We start from the raw sequence: 20,267 nt of genomic DNA on the forward strand, positions 1-20,267 counted from the left end.
TATTTTCCTAGTATCATCTTTACGTTTTGCGTGTAAATTATTAGGATTGCAAATAATTCTCTTTTGAATAACTTTAATAACTGTCTGAATAGACAAGTTGAAATGTACTAATTATTAGAACAAAACTTTAAATACAAATGTGCACAATCACTACACTGACAATTTTATCTCTCTATGTAATATGAGAGAAATTTAGACCAGTTTAACAAAAAAAAAAAACAGTTTATTCCCAAAACGGCCGATCAATTGTTAAAAGCATAAACATTTGGTTTGTTTTCTGTGGTGTGTTTTCTAGGAAGCGGCAAAGTGGTGTAAATCAAAAAAGACTTTCAACTGTTTAAAGCACTGATTCAGTTGAGGGATATAATTCCCATGTTCCAAAACACATAACCTTCTCATTGTTATTTAAAATAATTCAGGTGATCAGAAACACTGATGTCATCAAACTGGATATATGAAAATATTGTGTTGAAGAGTAGAAAAAGAGCGCAACCATGTCAAACTCTTTAAAATATGGTTTGTTTGCACTAAAAATAACAGTGTCCTTGTTAGTTCCTGAGTCCACTAAGAAGGTTTTTTTCTACTAGGTGGTGATCTTGTTTATTTATTCTTTTTCGTCTCCCTCTGAAGGCCACCAGGTGTTGATGGAACTGGTTAAGGGCACTTCCTGTCAACACACTGTTTCCCACCTTCCTCATACTCCTGCTTTGAAATCCACATTTGCTGGAAAGTTCCCTTAAAGTAAAACAACAGAGACATAATTAATATATTGTGGTGGTATTAGACTTAAATTAAGAGGTGAACATATTGACAGTGATAATATATATATATATATAGATAATGTGCTAATACTATAGCACCACCAATTGTGCAGTTAAAATCTGATCCCGTGAGAGCCCTAGTGAACACTACTCACCAGAGATGCGAGGATAGAGCCCCCAATCCAGGCGCTAAATCTGCGCTCAACAGTTGTGTTGTTCGCGATCAATTTCAAACGCATACTCTGCACAAAGGACACAAAACAATCCATGTTATCTTGAAAAAAAAAAAACACAACGAATCAATATAAAACAAACTAAAATGTGCCACTTACGGGTGGCGTCTTCTGCGAGAGTTCTCTGTTCAGTCGGTCTGTAAAGCCTTGGATGAGAGTGTTTCCTCCTGTAACTACCACACTGCCATACAGGCCCTGTTTAAATAAAGAAAAGAAATGGGAAGCATAATGTTGCCTGTATTGGCAGCAAAGATATAGGACATGTAGATGTACAGCAGAGTTTTCAAATCTTACTGGTCGAATGTCTATGTCACACATGCCGACGCTGGTGGTCACAACATGGCTGACTCCCAGCATGGTGTTCCCTGACAGACCCTGTGAAAATGTTAAGATGCCATAAGAAAAAAAAAAAAAAAAAAAAAACTAAGATTTCAGCATGAAACTTGCACAATGTAAGAAGGACATTTCTTGCCTTAGCGTTTGAAGGGTCAAAAAGACCCTCCGGGATCTTAAGTCTTTCAGCTCCGAAATCACAGTTGTACCCATTAGGCAGCTCATAATGAACAGTGGGCATCTGGGCAGCTACTCTGTAGAAGACAAATTGTGACAATGTGGCGGTTTTCTTTTTCCATTAAGATTATAAGCATTGCACATACCTAAAAAAGCTCAACTAATGAAGTTAAATATGATATCTAAACTTAATGTTATATAAATACCGTTCAAAAGTTTAGGGTCACTAAAACCTAAATGGTTTTGAGAGAAGTCTCTTCTCACAAAGCCTTTATTTATTTGATTAAAAATACAGTAAAATCAATAATATTGTGAAATACTGTTAAAATTCTGAATAACTTTTTATCCTAATATATCTTAAAGGCAATTCATTCCTGCTAAATTTTCAGCAGTCACACATGATCCTTAGAAATCATTCTAATACATGGATATTGAACAGTTATGTTGCTTTAGATTTCTGAGTAAACCAACATACATGGCAGAGTGGGACAAGGCATTTAAAATAAACTTACTTCAATAATACTTCTTTGGGCTCTAAATAATTGAAGCCCGTTTCCGCAACTGAATAAAATATAAAGCAAGGTAACATTAACATACAAGGTGTGACATTTTATGTCACAATACTGACTTTTCTCTCAGAACTGTGTGTTCATATCTTGCAGTTCTGGCTTTATAACACACAATTGCAAGTTTATATCTCACAATTCTGACTTTATAACTTGCAATTTTGACTTTGTAACTTGCAATTGCGTGTTAAAAAGTCAGAACTGCAAGATACGAACTCGCAATTCTGAGAAAAAGTCAAAATTAGACATTAAAAGAATTAAAATGTCGCAATTACCTTGTTTCATTTTTTATTCAGTTCAATTCAATTATTGTTAGAAATAAAGTCATAATTATAAAGTTTTGTTTATTCAGAATTTCGAGTTCTAAAGTCAGAATTGCAATATATGAACTCACAATTCTGAGAAAAAAAAAAGTTAAAATTACCTTCATTTAGTGGCGGGGAAAAATGTAAGCAATAGTGATGAGCATGGATGCTGAAAAAAATATTTTAACCCCAGAAAGAGGCTCAAGATAGAGCTGTGCATGGTTACGTTACTCTTTGTACTCTTACTCATTGTACTTTGAACAACCGGCCAACAAATGACACAAAATGAGGATAATTTATATAAATTAACCTATGCGGACAATATTTTGATGTACCCAGGGCAACCTACAGATTCTTTACCTAAATGAATGCAAGCATTAGAACAATGTGGAAAACTTTCAGGATATAAAATGAATATAGGTGAAACCCATTTGCTTTCATATAAATATAGTCCACCAGTAGAAAATGGAAGATGATACCCATAACTATGACAAAACTATTGTCCTACAAAAAAACAAATTGAGAAAGATGAAGCAAGAAGGAACTTAATTCCTTTCTTAATTTTCAGTTGAAGGATTGAATCTTCTTAAATGAACATTTTGCCCAGACCCAATCTGACAGATATAGAGAACTCTCACTATGTTAGTAACACTGCTGTTTGCTGGGAAAATTGTGGGAACCAAAATATTTTTGGGGACTGTCCACTATCTTAAGATTTTTGGAGAGAGATACACAAAGCTTTCAAGATATTTTTAAATGTGTATTCCACATAGAAAGTAAAACCTTTATGTATCTACCGCAAGATTGAAGAAAAATACTAATGGTGGCTACTAAAAAGAGACTCAACAGGAAATGGTTTGTCACAGGAAAGTCCAACTATAAATACACGGATGGAAATTACAACAGAATTCACATTAAAATGGTAACAAATAAGTTAACCATGAAATACCCCACAGGATTGATTTTACTTTCACAAGCTAATGTTTATAATGCACAGAAGGATCTCTCTCTATGTACATTGTTTTTTTGTTTTTTTTTCCTCTATCTGAATAATCTGATGAATACCCAATGTTGAATCTCAAAAAAAGAAAAAGTATTTACTGTCACTTTTGATTAATTTACTGTGTGCCTGCTGAATAAAAGTATTGATTTCATTCATTTTAAAACTTGCTGACCCAAAACTTTTGAACGGTGTCTTATGAAAATTACTTGAACTTACTGTTCATCATAGGACGAATCTGACACCTGGAGCACAGAGGCCTGGAAATCCTGTATGACAGTCTGAAAAGACAGAGCAACAGTTATTACATAACACATGATATAAATGCACTTCAGTATGTTCAGTAACACTCCTCTATGATTTTGATCACTTACATTACACATATAGTTATGCCATGAACGGGTAACTTGAGGTAGTTTCTCTTTCTTCTTCCAACTGGCTGGAGCTCCTTCACGAACTGAATCCTTTCATGACAAAACACTGACATTAATTTTTCATTGAACATTTTATCTACTCCCCGCCACCGCAAGAACATAGTGAGCATGCCAACATCCAAACACAGATGATATGACGACTGAAAAGAATGAACCTGAGTAGTCCTCACCTTTGATGCAATCACATACGGAGGCACTATTTCAACACCTAACTCTTGAAACAGCTCTCTACACTGCATACTCATAAAGTCACCAGCAAGAGGAGACTTTACGATGCCTGCAAGATCATAAAACATACATTATAGAAATATCAGCAATGTATATAATATATTTGAAATCATAGATAAAATAAAAAAAACAAATATGTAGATTAATATAAATAACATGTTGTATTAATTGTGCACAATTCAACTTCATCATTACCATATCTACTATATTATATAAAATCACATTTTTTTTATGAATCTAAAAAAATATATATTAAAAAAACTACCGTTTCTGAATTACCTTGTTGTAGGACATAACCATCGTGCACAGGAATAGCAGTTGTGTGTGTTGATCCACTATCTAACACTAAACCTGTGGACCGTCCATTGGCAAACCTGAAACGCTGAGTTAAGGAATTAACATTTCATTTATTTTCTATAGTCTATAAAGTAATTCTAAATAAGATGAAACCTTTTCACTTGCCAATATTGATAAGGTTTTTTTTTATAAATATAATATTTTTCTCTCTTTTTAATTTCTTCCTGGTAAATATTTTAGAGCTTAGCAAACTAGAAAAAAATTATATTAATTCAAAAAAAGCCCATGGATTTTTTTTAATTTCAATGTCTTTTCCAGGACTGCATTTCCCAAAAGCATCGTAAGCTTAAGTACATCATAAACCCAATAAAACCAATAGAGCTTACGTTGCTTTTAAACACTTTTAAAATTAGGATACCTCATATATCCAGACACTCCTTCAAAGAAAAAAAGGGGTGTTGTGGGGGAAATGTAATATAAGAAATATCTTGTTTTTAAGTTGTTTTGGCTTATTTTAAATCATTTTAAGTCATTGTAATTCCCCATGGTTACAAAACCACTGATCTGCAACCAAGGTGCCTTTCAGAGATTTGCATTGTCAAATCTTTTAGCCAGCAAATTAAAATAAAGGATACGCAGACAGGACGGCTGATTTACACAAGAAGAAAGCAGGAATGTTGTAATGCTCAAACATTAGTTCAGTCAGCTTCTCTCTCTTTGCTCGTGTGTTCCACTGCAAGATGAAGAAAACAAGTTCACATGGAGTCAGCTGAAGCATCCCAGCAGATAGCATGTGTATGATCAAATCTGCAGATTGGATTTATGTCCGAAAATCAACATACCGATGCCTCTGACATCAGGACTGGATGCAGACTGGGCTCTGATTTGAAGTGCATTTTGTAGGTGTGATCTAAAATGGCTTGGAAACTGTCCCAGTCCTCAACTTCAGAGAAAAAAGGAAATGGTCTCTATAACTTGGTTTTCATACAGACTGCACAAATAAAAGGCTTTTACTGACATCTAATAATTCTGGTTCTACTGGACAATTAATAATTCTGGTTTTATGATATGAACTCCTGTCAGACATAATTACAGTATAGTTCTCATGCATGACACAATAACATTTAAGGCTGTACTTTTATTGTTTTGTTGCTTGAAATCAGCGTTTAACCCATATATAAAATAACATACTCATTCCATTTTTGAGAGGTGACATGACCTCCATGCTTTCTCTCGGGACCCTGAGCTGGTTAGTGTCGATGTAGTAGGTGGTGCCGCTCTTTCCCTTCTCTCCATCCGTCTCCATCGGTGTACTGCCATCCTCCCGGTCCAGAGTTACACCGATCACAGTAGGAAAGTCAGCCTAGAATTCACAGAACAAATGTATGCTTAAAACTTTTTTTCTTTCAGCTTTATCACCAAGATACGTATTCATATAACAGCTCACACCTTGGGACAATCCTCTCCTGCATATCCAGCTCTCACCGAATATGAGCCCATGTCAAAGACGAGAGCTCCGACTTCATCTGTGAAGAAAAAAATAAACGCCCCAAAAGAGACAGATGAGGATACAACTACAACTAAAACACACACACACAGTATCTATGAACTCTTGTAATAAATAAATATGTCCGTTACAATACGTAAATCGTCCAGCAATTTTAGTTTTTATATTTCACTACGCACTTAATATTTTATTTCCATTAACCGCGCGCTCAATATTCTGCCGTATGCTGCATTCTACAAAGCATCATAAACGCGGACTTTAAGCTAATTTTCACTAAATAAAAGTAGAACTAATCATGTCATGCTAGTTTGATGGCTAGCGAGCTCATAAACGTGGCGCACTCATTCATTTGATTCTCCCTCCAAAATCGCACTTACCTCCGCCATAAACTCCGCCACTCATTTTTGCGGCTGGTCAATACTGACAGAAGACAACTGTTTGATTTCTTATTTTAAAAGAGGGGATATAAAATAAGAGCCGTATGATTTGTGTTTTCACTATCACAACAAAGGAAACGAATCAGACATCTTTGTCTTGAGAGGATTATGGTGGCCTGTGGTTGAGGTGCTTTAAGCAGCGCCACCAGCCGCATGGAGGATGAAATGCAACTAAGCGTAAAACCATCTATGGGTACTGCTACTCTTCTTCTTCTTCTTTCTAGAGTTTTTCTTGGCGGTTGGCACACATCAAAAAGGCGCATTACCGCCACCAACTGGTATGGAGTGTGGATCTGAATGACTACTACTTATTTTATTCAAAACAAAATAAAACTAAATCGAATCAACAAAACAAAAATTAAGACACAAATCTTTTCAATAATATAGATTATTCTAAGATAATGAAAAACGATTCCATAGCACTTATCTCTTGAGTTTTTCCTAAGAATTTCTACTAAATCAAAATTTATTCCTTCCATTCTAAGGTTTCGGATCATTTCCCATCTTTTTCCCTCATATTTCTTACAGTGCACCATGATGTGTTCTATTGTCTCTTGTTGCAGTATTCACATCTTCCGGTGTTATGCTTACCTATTTTAAATAAAGTGCTGTTTAACCCTGTGTGCCCAAATAAGTCTAGATATAATTGTCTCTTTTCTCCTTTTCCTTCTTGCACATCTCATTTCTCCCACTCTCCTCTGAATTTTGTAAAACCACCATCCTTTCCTCTCTTCCTCCCACTGCTTTTGCCACCTTTTCTTCAAATTCTGTTTAATAATGCTTTTACTGATGTTAACTGTCACATCGATGTATTCTCTTTTTGTGGCTTCCTTTACAGCCTTATCTGCCATTTCATTTCCTATGATTCCAATATGTGCTGGCACCCACAAAAATATAACTTCAATGACCATCATTTGAATTCTATATAATATTTGTTGTGGTATGCTACTCAAAACCATAGGCTGCACAAAAACAGTGTAAAATACGGAGCCCCGCACATGACATGCAGGAAAAAATATTAGGATAAATCGTGTGCATGATTTACTAATTTGTTCCCTCGCTGTACTATAACGTGCACACGATTACTATTGCGTTCCCTCGATTTGCTAAATCGTGCGCACACAATAGTAAATCGAGGGAACGCAATAGTAATCGTGTGCACGTTTTAGTACATTGAGGGAACGAATTAGTAAATCGTGCGCACAATTTATTTATTTTTTCTTCCATGACATGTGTGGGGCTCCGTAGTAAAACATACTGAGTGAATAACTTTATATCAAAGTAAAGAAAAAAAAAGCAATAAAGCGTGACGCCAAAAAAAAAAAAATAATAATAATACTAATGAATTAACCAATGAGGTAGGTTTAATTTTGTATGACAGTAGGCCCTGTTGGTTAAATTTTTGTTATGCTCATCAAATTTAAGTGTTTATTTTGTATTACAGAAAGCTAGCAGAAAGCAGTCAAGCCAGTTGAATGAATTGTATTTTGCTCAATATTTCTTATGCTTATATGGATGCATGGTCAAATGTTTTTTTCTTGATATATGAAGAAGAAACAGTCTGATATGGTTACACCAGTTTATGTGGACTAAGAATTAAATTGATTCCAGAAATATGTCTTAAGAATGTACTGTATAAAAAGTAAAAGCATAAAGAAAGAGCCAAATTTGGTTATGCAGAAAAAACTGTTTATAGATATTTGCTAGATCACATCTAAAAGACTTCAATAATTATTATAGCTGAAAATAGATATTCATGAAGTTACAAGACATTGTGATTAAGTGATTGTAATAAAGTCATTACTAGAGCGGCAAAACTTTGAACAACAATGCAACTTTGCCCGTCTCATTATTTCTGTCAAACTACAGTACTGCCAAGTGAACAGATGGCATGCTACAGTAACAATAACATGATATTTGTTCACATTTTTCTAAGGCACTATTACGTCTTATAAACTGTAACCTTCGTCCTGAAAACTATAACCTGTTAAATATTTTGTTTTGTTTAGTTGTATTGTTTTATTGTTTTATTAAACAAAATTTAAAAACTTGAATTAAATAAACATCTTTAAATAAGTGGTTTTACTATTAAATTGTCCATTAAAAAAGTGATTTATGTTTTATGTTTAAATTAGTAAATCAATAAACTAATTCTTCAATTTATTTTTAAGTGGCAATCTTGGCCCTCCATAGTGGTGACTAATGAAAATTCTTGAAGACTGACCAAATAAAGATTAAACTGAAAATGATGTGATTGGCAGGAAAAATTCAGCCTGGAAGTCTAAATGAAACTATATGGAGTAATGAAGGGGAAAATTAATCTCTTTCAGGAATGTAAAGTACAAAACAATCCGAATTATTTATATATACATATACATATATACTTCATGTTTACTTTTTAAAAGTATATTTCTACTAAATATTAGGAAGAGCAAATGTTTTAACCAGTCCCTTACACCTTTTTATTTCATTAACTGTAGGTTAACTCAACACAAGCTAGATTGCTGACTTTTTGATAGATAAAACAAGGTTATATAAACATAAAACTTTAACGTTCCTTCATAGTTGAAATTCTTAGAACCACTCCCATTCATCATGCCATTATTGTTCTTCATCTGTTTCTGTCCAAAACATAGACATAAATGTTGACAGACCTTGTGGTTGACAGATAATGAATAAATAATAAACATTTCTCTGCCTTCGTACTACTGGCCTATTATAACAATCCACTATTTTATATATTTGTACTTCCAGGAAATTAATCATTGATTTTTTTTTTTATAAAGTCTGTGGTAATTAGTCATGTTTTCCAAGCTTCTTTCTGTGCCCAGATTCCGATCTCAGGGAGGCAGGTCTCAAGACCTCCATTCCTGGTTTTTGTGTTTCTTCAATCCATGGAGAGATTTCATGAATTTTAACTGTTGACTTGAGTATAAAACTACGGAGCCCCGCACATGCCATGCAAGAAAAAATAAATAAATTGTGTGCACGATTTACTAATTAGTTCCCTCAATGTACAAAAACGTGCACACGATTACTATTGCGTTCCCTCGATTTACTATTGCATGCGCATGATTAAGCAAATTGAGGGAACGCAATAGTAAATCGAGGGAACGCAATAGTAATCGTGTGCACGTTTTAGTACAGTGAGGGAACGAATTAGTAAACCCTGCACACGATTTAGACTAATATTTTTTCCTGCATGTCATGTGCGGGGCTCCGTATAAAACAGAATGTTGTAGAACTATGAAAACATTTAGCAATCATATTTCTCAGTTGCACAAACACATACAAACTTCACTGTACACATGAACTTTCATTGCTCCACATGTTGCAGTATGTTATACGTGTTATAAACCACTCAAAAGGCTGAATGACTCAAATGTAAATTGTAATTATATAGATCAAGTTGATAAACAGAGCAGAACACAAAAGCAGTTCTCTGAATGAAGTCAGTGTCTAAATAGATGAGCTACTGTACATTCATCCTTTGTTTTTTACAGCTCTCCATACTTAAGGGCCCATTATGAACTGAGATGTCTGTGTCCTAAATCACATGGGCAGCTATTATCAGTCTGTGAAGAAAAAGTCTTCTAATGGTAATGATCTGCATAGATAAGTCTAGTGGCTCACATAGTTTTTCCTTCAATGCAAACACAGTGGCTACAACTTTCTCACCTTCAGTATATGAGTGCTAAGTGGAGGCGTTGTGCAGGAGGAAGTAGTGGTAAGCAAGGATGAGAACATTTTCATGTAGCCGTTTTACATTTTTGACAGGAAACAAATGTTGTATTGAACATAATCAAATGTGGAAGGTGTTTGAATAAACCAATTGCTATCACGTTTTCATTCTGATTTCACACAGGCTAAATGCCTAGCCACAAGTAGACAGCACATATAGGATTATTTCAAGTACAACTTGCAGTCTTCTGTCCTTACATAAAAGCTGACATTGTTATTTTTAAAAATGGTTTTGATATTTGAATGCAGTTTTTCACAACCCCAACAGATTAATGCTTGACATTTAATTATGTTTGGAAAAGAAGCTGAATAGGTGCACCTGGTTTGTGTATGCTTGTTTGCATGTGTTGGACTTTCACTGGGGCCTTATTTGCATGACGATCTGAGAGGCTGTGTGTTAACAGTCACGGTATAAAAGTAGAAAGACAATTCATGACTGTGATCATTTCAAATCTATTGGTGTACTAAAGTCCAATTAAAAACTTTCAAAAAGTGAAACCTTAGAAAAAAACCTAAATGGAGGGCGCTGAAATGTATATGAACAATGCATGAACAAATGGTTCTTATCAATCTTTATCCTCACCATTAAATATGTATAGTAAGAGACATTCTGTATTTACTATTACACTAGAGGCTGTTAACCTGGGCTCAGTTGTTGCACTGTATCTGTAATATTGGTGTGTATATTTATATTGTTACTTTGGTACTTTTATGTTTATTCTTATTATTATTCTTAATAATATCTTATTATTATTCTTAATAATAATAATGTAGCGAGGGCAACATGGTTGAGGCGAGGTCAGCAGCGGGAGAGATGTTTTAAGCCGCCCCAGCGACAGACTGTTAGGATTACTATAAGATTTTGTTCACTTTAACATTATTTTTTAAACACTATTTCTGTAAAATGGTGCTTTAGAATAATTATGTCAGAAATATACAGTTTATATAATTATTAAAGCATTAATTATGTTGATTAGCCCCATACAACCTACTGTGTTTTCATTTCTGGGGTCATTTGTTTTGTGACGATACATTCGTACATTATTTATAATTATTTTTAATTATATGCATTAAAATAATTAATTTTACCATGGTGAATATGCCGAGGTAACAGTTGCTTCATGACCAGATTGAAAGTATTGTGCGACTGCCACTAGGGGAAGAAATACGACAGTCATGTCAGAATATAATTTGCAGTGGAAATTTGGCTTCAGTGGTTCAGGTCGCAGGAGCTCGGGGAAAACGGCCAGCCCTTCATGATGTCTGTTGGCCGGGGGAAGCAACGTCGACCAGATCATCGATCGGGTGGTGCTGGAGCAGTTCAGTGTGCTGCTTCCGAAGAAAACTGCTCAGTTGGTCCAGTGTCGCTGGACCTGGGCCTGGCCATTCAACTGGCAGAGGACCAGATGGTGGCGTGCCACGGGGTTGACAAAACCCTGTCTTCTGTCTCTATCTCTCTCTTCTCCCTCTAACCTGTCCCTCACCCTAGGTCTTGGGTGAATCTCCTCCTCTAGCACAACTCTGATGGAGGGGTGGTCTGGCGCCGGAGTCAGCTGGGCTGAGACTCCTTTCCAATGGGGCGGGGCCAGCCAGTTTAGGCACCCTGTCTGTTCACGTTCCTATGGTCTCTTCATGTCAATCTCTTGACCCGCTTCCTGCCACTAGGGCGGCGGGGAAGTCTGGGCCAGGCCTGTCAGCATTGCAGGGACCCAGGGCACTTTATTGATCATGTCCAGTGATACAGGTGGGAACACTGATCCAGGTTCCGGATGCCCCTTATCAAGCTGGAATGCCCCTGATCAAACCTCGAGCCATCAAAGCCTGATTCAGCCAGAGGCATTGGATAAGAGCCATGTAGTTCAGGAGTGGTGTGTGTGCACAGGGATGTGGTGAAGTAACCTTTAATGCTCCTAGCTATCCAATTTAGACAGGACAGAAGCATAATGTGGAGGTTGCAGTAAGCCTACACCTTGGGCATCCACTGATTTTGGGAACCAATTGGCCAGCTTTTAGTCATTTATTGGATTATTTGTGTGCAGATGTCTATTGGAAAAAGGAAAAGCAGAGAGGGAAGGCAGTCGTGCAGATGGGAGAGGCTGAACCGAAACCGACTGGATACGAGTCAGTGGAACTGAAAGCTGTCGAAAGGCTAATCATAACGGAGCGTCAAAATGATGTAACCCCGGATCACTCTTGGGATGAAACATTGAAAAATGCATTTGAACAGGTCTGCTCCATTGACTGGCAGCCTCTCCAATTGGCATGGCCACCTTCTTATCCCTATTTTGCTATTTTAAAAGATATATTGTATTGCGTGATCCAAGACACTCAACAAGATACAACGCAGTCAGCAGGAAGTCGTAGCCTAATGGTTAGAGAGTCGGACTCGCAATTTGACGGTTGTGAGTTCGAGTCTCGGGCCGGCAGGAATTGTGGGTGGGGGGAGTGCATGTACAGTGATCTCTCCACCTTCAATACCACGGCTTAGGTGCCCTTGAGCAAGGCACTGAACCCCCAACTGCTCCCCGGGTGCTGCAGCATAAATGGCTGCCCACTGCTCTGGGTGTGTGTGCATGGTGTGTGTGTGTGTTCACTACTGTGTGTGTGCACTTTGGATGGGTTAAATGCAGTGCACGAATTCGGACTATGGGTCACCATACTTGGCTGAATGTCACGTCACTCACACACTCAGTTGTTGGTACTCAGTTAGTGGAAATGCTTTTCTAGGCGGCTCATTGTAATCCCATGCAGAACATTTTGGACAGGCAGCAACGTTAAACTGTCTAATGACCCAATTATTTTGGCCTAGCATTCACAGGTGGTGTGCGGCTCGTTGTGTATGTCAGTTAGTGAATCTGCCGGCCTCCCCAAAAGTGCCATTGCGCCCTCTTCCTTTCATGCAGGTCCCATTCGAGAGAATTGGTATGGACCTCATCAGGCCATTAGAATGTTCAGCATGGGGGCATCGCTTTGCATTATTTCTATAGGATTATGCAACACGATACCCGGAGGCAGTGGCGCTCCACAACATTTCCGCAAAAAGTGTGGCAGATGCCCTGTTTCATATAATCTCCTTAGTGGGAATCCTGAAAGATATTCTCCCTGATTAAGGCACAGAGTTTATGTCACGTACGTTACACGAGCTTTACAAATTGTTGGGCATTTAATCGGTTCACACCAGCGTCTACCACCAATAAACGGACAGCTTGGTGGAACAATTTAATGGAACCCCTATTTTGTTCGCTGTGCACGAGGTCCTGCAAACCTCCATGGGGTTTTCCCCCTTTAAGCTTCTTTACGGTCGCCAGCCCTGTGGGGTTTTGGATGTCCTGAAGTAGCCTTGGGAGGAGGGGCCTTCAGATAGCAAAGATGATAAATTTCAGTATGTACTGGAGCTAATAACAAAACTACACACCTTGGGGGGGCTCTCTATGGAGAATTTGTTACAGGCCCAGGACAGACAGGAGCCGGCCGTTCAATTGGGGAATGCGATTTTGCACCGGGAGATAAAGTGCTTGTATTGCTTCTAGGTTTAAATGACTCACCAAGTGGCAAGGACCCTTCAGTGTCACACGGCGAGTGGGAGATCTCAATTATAAGGTCATTCGAATGGAGAGGAGCAGAGTACATCAAATCTACCATCTCAACCTCATAAAAAAATTAAGCGAGATGGAACCGGTGATGCTGGCAATGACAGTGAGTGAAGAGGAAGATCTCAGGCCAGAAGTGAACCTTAAAGTCCAATCTCTTGCTCTGGCCCCAGGGGGAGATCACCTCTCACTCTCCCAGATCACTGATTGCAAGCCATGTTTGCAGACGTGTTCTCGCCCCTGCCTGGTCGAACTAGTCTCATCCAGCACCACATTGAGACTAAGCCTGGCATGGTAGTGCGCAGCCAGCCGTATCATTTACCTGAACACAAAAAGAAAGTGGTTCAGTCTGAATTAGAAGCGATGTTAGAGATAGGAGAAGTAGAAGTATCCTACAGTGATTGAGCATGTCAGATAGTTTTGGTACATAAAATGGATGGCTCCGTTCAATTCTGTGTGGATTATCATAAGGTGAATGCGGTTTCAAAATTCGATGCTTATCCAATGCTGCAGGTTGATGAATTGCTTGATCGGCTGGGTACAGTTCATTTTTACTCGACACTGGGCTTAACCAAAGGGTATTGGCAGATCCCCTTATCACCCTTATCCAAAGAAAAGACAGCCTTCACAACGCAGTTTGGATTACATCAATTTCTTAGGCTTCCTTTTGGGTTTTTCAGGGCACTGGCCACTTTCCAGCATCTCATGGACATAATGAGATACTCCCTATGCCACTGCCTATCTGGATAACATCATTATCTAAAGTCAGGATTGGCAGCGTGCATCTGCAGGCTGTCATGTGAGTGCCGAGAGGTGTCGGCCTAACAGCTAACCCGAAGAACTGTGCAATTGGGCATGTGGAGGTCAAGTCACCTTTATTTATATAGCGCTTTAAACAAAAAAGTAGCGTCAAAGCAACTGAACAACATTAATTAGGAAAACAGTGTGTCAATAATGCAAAATGACAGTTAAAGGCAGTTCATCATTGAATTCAGTGATGTCATCATCTCAGTTCAGTTTAAATAGTATCGGTGCAATCATTTGCAATCGAGTCAATGATATCGCTGTAAATTAAGTGACCCCAACTAAGCAAGCCAGAGGCTACAGCGCCAAGGAACCAAAACTCCATCGGTGACAGAATGGAGAAAAAACTCAGGTATCTGAGCTTCCACTCGGGTCACGGACAGGTGTGTCACCAAATTAGTAAGACGGCAGAAGTTGCGACCTATCCGAGACCCAAGACCAAAAACAAGGTGATGCCATTCCTGGGGCTGGCGCGATATTATAGTTTGTACCTAATTATTTGGACCTCACCAGACCACTGACTGACTTCACTAAAAAGGAAGTCCCAGATCCTTTCCAGTGGACGCTACTGTGTCAGCAGGCTTTCATCCAGGTAATGGCTGCTCTGTGTGGTGGGCCAATTTTACACTGTCCTGACTTTTCTCTCCCTTTCTTGCTGCAGATGGACACATTGGACAGGGGGCTTGGTGCTGTCCTGTCCCAAGAGATAGAGGGAGAAGAGCGGCCGGTGCTGTAAATAAGTCGAAAGCTCTCTGAGAAAGAGAAAATGTACAGCACCATTGAAAAGTGCTTGGCAATCCGGTGGGTGGATATCACCCTCTGCTATTATCTCCTGGGATGGGAATTCACTCTCTGTTCGGACCATGCACCCCTGCAGTGGCTCCACCGCATGAAAGATAACGCCTGTTTCTGATATCAGTGATTGGCGTGGGGAGAACGGATAAAAGAACGACTGTAGAATGTGGAAATGGAGAGAGACGGAGAACTTGTGTGTGGTCATCTAGGCTAAAAGCCAGAGAAATTAGAGGAACTGAGTAATTATGAGACTTGAGACTGTCTGAAAGGGCAGAGAGTGCGACTTTTGTGTTGTATGACCCTGCTCTCTTCCTTCCTTACTATGAATGTTATCACAAATAATAATTATAGTGGGTGAGAGAGCTTTATGCACTGCAACTTCAGAAAACACATGCAAATAGAAAACAGCTCATGTGCTGCAAATACTCATAACACAACCAAATCCAAACAAGCTGCAAATCTTCACAACACAAACAAATGAAGAAACGCGGTGCAAAAACCCAAACAAATAGTCCTACAGAAACATGCAAGTAGCACAAACCACAACAAAATTACCTTAACAAAACTAAAATGAACTATGTATATTTATATTTGCAACGTATGTGTAACATATACATTTTATTTCATGATTAAACGCATCCAAAATAAAAAGTTTTTGTTTACATAATACGTATACCTTATTTATTATGTATTTATAAATACAAACATATGCATGTATAAATATATTCATGAAATATATGTAAAATAATATGTTATTATGTAAAATATATTATTATATATGTAAATGAATTCAAAACATTTACTGTATGTATATGTATTTAAATTAAATTAAATATACACAGTACACATACATATATTATGTAAACAAAACTTTTATTTTGGATGCGAATCAAGTGATTAATCGTTTGAGAGCACTAATTTTATTGTTGGTAAAATACTGTTTTCATGGGAGTATAACAACAATAATACAAAGTTTTAAAATAAATGTAATACAATAACAATAATAATAATTTAGGTTAAAATAAATTACAATTTAAACTTTATTGTTTTTATTCATTCTACATGTAAAACAATATATTGCATGCCTTACATTTCATATGAGTGTACATCATTTTAAGGATTATTTTCAAAACTTAATTTTCTTTAGCATAACTGCAATATTACACCGAGTGCCCAGAATTGTAGTCTGTCAAATCCGCTGTGTGTCTCTACTGAGTGACTCGCGAGCGCTGTTTATACGAGCGCACACGGCTAATGTTAGAGAAACAGCAGCAGCAGGATGGCGAGAAAGGACACAACACAGAGTTCTCTACATCCAACACGAACAAAATCATCATGTGTTGGACCTCTGCGCCTTTTATTTATTGCATTTATTCACGTGGCACAGGCGAACAAACAAGGTAACCCCCTGAAGCGTGTTGTGTGTTGTAGCTGGTTTTCGTGAGTCTGTATGGCTGTATTCATACTGCGGCTTCACTGCAAGCTAATAACTGTTAGCTTCGAGCCTTAGCGCGTCAGCGAACAAAATAAATATTTAGTCAAGCCTTAATCATGATATTGAAGTCCCATGTCTAGCTAGGTTAGATGGCATGTGACTGCTCTTACCGTTTTTATTTTCTCGACGTAAAGCTGCTGGATAATATTGCTCAGAGATATAGTTTAGATGAGTCTCGAAGCTAACAGGCTTAGTCATATTACATTAGCCTTACCTGGCTGAAGTTACTTTTACTCTCAAAAACAAAACGATGGAGAATGTGTCACAAAACTCAAACCCATTCAGGATAGGTTTTCACCTTTGTAATAGCACTTTTAATGATTATTTTCACTCTCTACTAGTGACCAGTTCATGTCTTGGGATTTTTTTGCCTAATAAATGCCGGTTTGGCACGAAGTTTTGCCCAATGAAAATAACGTTCATAAAGTTAAAACATCGTATCAAAGCAATGTCAAGTGGGTTAAAGAGCGGAAGGTTGAAAGTAAAGTGTGATCGTTTTGTTTCTGAGGCCCAGTCTGTCAGTGACATGTCAAGTTGGACAGGGAGGAGAAAGTGGTGACTGCATACTGCAAGTTCATGCAAGTTTTTAATATATTTCTTCATGTTGCTCAAGCACAGTTGTGTTGTATGTCATTGGGAGTAATTAGTTGTTAAGGACTAATGCAGTGTGTTATATAGAAATTGAATTGTCTGATTGCATTTAAGGGTTTCAGCTTACTGAATAAAATGTGGAGGTTCTCAGACATGACACTGTAAAATTCTTATCAAAGTACAGAACACTTGGTTGTGTTTGCAAATGAAATAGTCAGGGCGCTCTGGCATAATCCAGATATCAACCGCTTGACAGGGCAGATGACCTAATAAATCCAGTGCTTGTTTATTTTTTGACTATTTATTGAATAGTTTATTATCTGTCTTTAAAAAATGTCTCTGAATGTCAACATAGAATAAAGGGTTACTTCACTTTCACTTTAATCATTTACTCCCCCTCATTAGGGCTGTGACGGTTGGTCGGTTGCTACCGCGGTTGTCTACTGCCACCGGCGGTAGTGCACGTGACGTCACAAACATAATACAAAGTTTTGTATATAAGTGTAATAACTGTAATAGTTGCAAATTCTAAGTCTATGGTAATTAACAAATTACCTCAAACACAGCGTTTCCTTTAGATTGGCAGATTTGAGCGCGGGAAAATACAGTTTATACATTCAGCAAATTAATTTAGTGTTGGGCGATGGATCTTGTTGGGAAAGCAAATACCACATCGCCGATCTGGAGTCATCTGCATTCATGTCACCCATCAGCGTTTGCACAAGTTCTCGTGATCGCAAACGCTGGCTGGTAAGGTTTGGTGAGGCTTTCTCCAAACTGGCCAAATACAAACGAGACCGCGATAAATAAAAGATGGTAACAAGAAATATGGCAACGATTCCTATTTCAAAGAGAGCGCGGACAGATGAGGAGTTACTGAGCTTGCTTGGTGGCGGAAAAATTAACCGGACGCAACACAACCGCGTTGCGACAGGTTTAGTCTGTCTAGTATCTATACAGGACATTTGAACTCTGTGTCAGTAGCCTACATCACAGACCGGACGGGGATTTATCATGTCATGTTGTGCTACATCCAGTGTAGCATCACTGATTATAATGAGTATTTTGTTGCGCTGCATTGCTCGAGTCCGTTAGACAGGGTGTATTTAACTTTCTTATTTAGGCTACTTTCTTGTAGCCTAAATAAACATTATTTCATTGATATTTATTTTAGTGTTTTGCAGGCGGCGTTCACTGACAGAAGTGCTCAAATAAACACGAACTGACGAGTTAAATAGGATGTGTTCGATGAGTGAGACAGTGCTGGGCTGATTTCTAGACGTGCATACATATAAATATATCCTGTATATAATATATATAAAATATATTACATGCATGCACAGTTTAAGTCAGCTTTAATCACCTTTTTTGGTAATTCCATGAATTAACTGACCACGACACTGCTTGCATATAGTTTATTTCGCAGTTTGATATGAAAGGATATGCACAAAGGAAGCACGCACCGCCTTTGAGCACAGGACCACAGGAAATTTAATAATTATTATTAAAAGATAATACTACTACTAATTCTAATATCATACTAATGTATATCCAATGCACTATGAATTGATGAGCTGCTGGGTTCATGAATATTAATCACGTTGTCTGCGTTCGGTCAAACTGATTTGCTGAAATCAAAGCAGGGGCGGTACTAAATCAGCGCCAGCCAATGAAATTGCCATTTGCGCATTAGCTCCGCCCACTACCGGAGAAACCGGTATGTCTTCTGCTTGTTCAAAAATGAATATGAATAATTCTAAATGAACTCCATTACAGGAAAAGACAATAAAGAATAGTTTACATATAGCGTGTCGATTCAGCGTGGTAAGACTCTCGCTCTCTCTCTCTTTTGCATGTGTGAGAAACTGAAAAGATCGCTTGATGGAGAGAGAACTCTGAAGCTCAGATGCTGAAATTAATGCAAGCGTCATGCGCTTCAGACTATGTAGTAAACAAACCCGCACGTCTCTGCCATTCATTAATTCACACAGAGACGCACAGAACACGGATTCATATTTCAAGCAACATTTGTGGCTTAACATTTACAGATACTGGTCCATATGGAGATCTGATTTGATTAATTTATGCTAACTTTGACAAATTCCATGACTGTCCATATTAAAATGTACGTTTCATTTTCATGACTGGATTTTGAGATTCCGTCCTCGTTTTCTGCTTCGCGGAAATCATAGCGCTGAACCGGGTTTGAACGGGACCTCGGTACTACCGGTACTTAAAGAAACCTGGTACCGTCACATTTAAAAAAATTTAGTACCGACTTGGTACCGAAGTACCGGGTCTTTTGACAACACTAGATGACAGCATTTTTATTTTTAGGTGAAGTAACCCTTTGCTTGTCAGTTGTCATTGGTTGAACAATGTGGGCTTGTCTGTGGCCAATATCAGTATCTGTAGAACATTTTGACTCAAGCACAGTATGTAATAAAATCAATACACTGTTGTCACTGTGTTTTGTTGAAATCAGTCTCTTGGGCTGTCATCTGTTCTGTGAGAGGTTTTTCCTCAACTATGCATAGTGGGAAACTTTGTATCAAAACAGTTTTAAAAAACATTTAAGCCCTTTTCCTCAGTTCTAGTGTTGGCATAGATACTGCATTTTGGCTTTATAAGGAAGATTCATCCATTGAAAATAATGTTGGGGGTATTTGTAACAATGGGAGGAAACACAAGGAGGCAACAATTAATCAAGCCTGGACGATGACTTCTCATTATTTGTGTCTTTAGGTAATCACATTAGTTAGGGCACACCAAGCTCTAAATGCTTGAGGGCTGTGAAGGTGTGGGATCTTTGCCCTTCAAAGACAACATGTTTCTTTTTCCCATAATCCTTGGTTACTCTGCTTCCTTTGCCTGGACAGTCTGGCAATCCAATGGTAATTTTAGCGGTTAGATGTGTTTGCCACGTAGTGAGAGTTTCTTGTTTGTTGTCAGAAATTATGCATTTTGATGAAG

At 37.9% G+C, this 20,267-nt stretch overlaps 2 protein-coding genes across 3 annotated transcripts in view; one reads left to right on the forward strand and one right to left on the reverse strand.

Annotated features, from left to right (window-relative positions):
- Positions 1–56: 56 nt before the first annotated feature.
- actl6a (actin-like 6A) lies at positions 57–6,416 on the reverse strand. The gene is made up of 14 exons (XM_059571093.1): positions 6,219–6,416; positions 5,784–5,860; positions 5,526–5,697; positions 5,177–5,277; positions 4,970–5,067; positions 4,317–4,411; positions 3,980–4,086; positions 3,750–3,839; positions 3,595–3,656; positions 1,467–1,581; positions 1,289–1,369; positions 1,094–1,189; positions 917–1,003; positions 57–735 (listed from the first exon to the last, which is right to left on the reverse strand). The coding sequence occupies exons 1-14, from the start codon at positions 6,241–6,243 to the stop codon at positions 655–657; spliced, it is 1,287 nt and encodes a 428-aa protein (XP_059427076.1). The 5' UTR covers positions 6,244–6,416; the 3' UTR covers positions 57–654.
- A 10,010-nt stretch (positions 6,417–16,426) lies between these two features.
- The window catches only part of LOC132161206 (transmembrane protein 131-like), a 35,711-nt gene continuing 31,870 nt past the window's right edge, over positions 16,427–20,267 (forward strand). For both annotated transcript variants that reach the window (XM_059571094.1, XM_059571095.1), the window contains exon 1: positions 16,427–16,608. In XM_059571094.1, coding sequence (XP_059427077.1) covers positions 16,488–16,608 — 121 coding nt within the window. In that variant the 5' untranslated portion in view covers positions 16,427–16,487. The remainder of the gene's footprint in view (positions 16,609–20,267) is intronic.

The sequence above is a fragment of the Carassius carassius genome, chromosome 17 (assembly GCF_963082965.1).
Source record: "Carassius carassius chromosome 17, fCarCar2.1, whole genome shotgun sequence".
NCBI lineage: Eukaryota > Metazoa > Chordata > Actinopteri > Cypriniformes > Cyprinidae > Carassius > Carassius carassius.

Excerpts from the sequence above, each read along its gene's own strand:
- actl6a (XM_059571093.1), bottom strand. The coding sequence starts at position 6,243 with ATGAGTGGCGGAGTTTATGGCGGAG. Across the intron at positions 5,068-5,176 it reads TCCTGATGTCAGAGGCATCG|TGGAACACACGAGCAAAGAG; the intron begins GTATGTTGATTT and ends TTCATCTTGCAG. Across the intron at positions 1,582-3,594 it reads GATTCGTCCTATGATGAACA|AGTAGCTGCCCAGATGCCCA; the intron begins GTAAGTTCAAGT and ends TGTCTTCTACAG.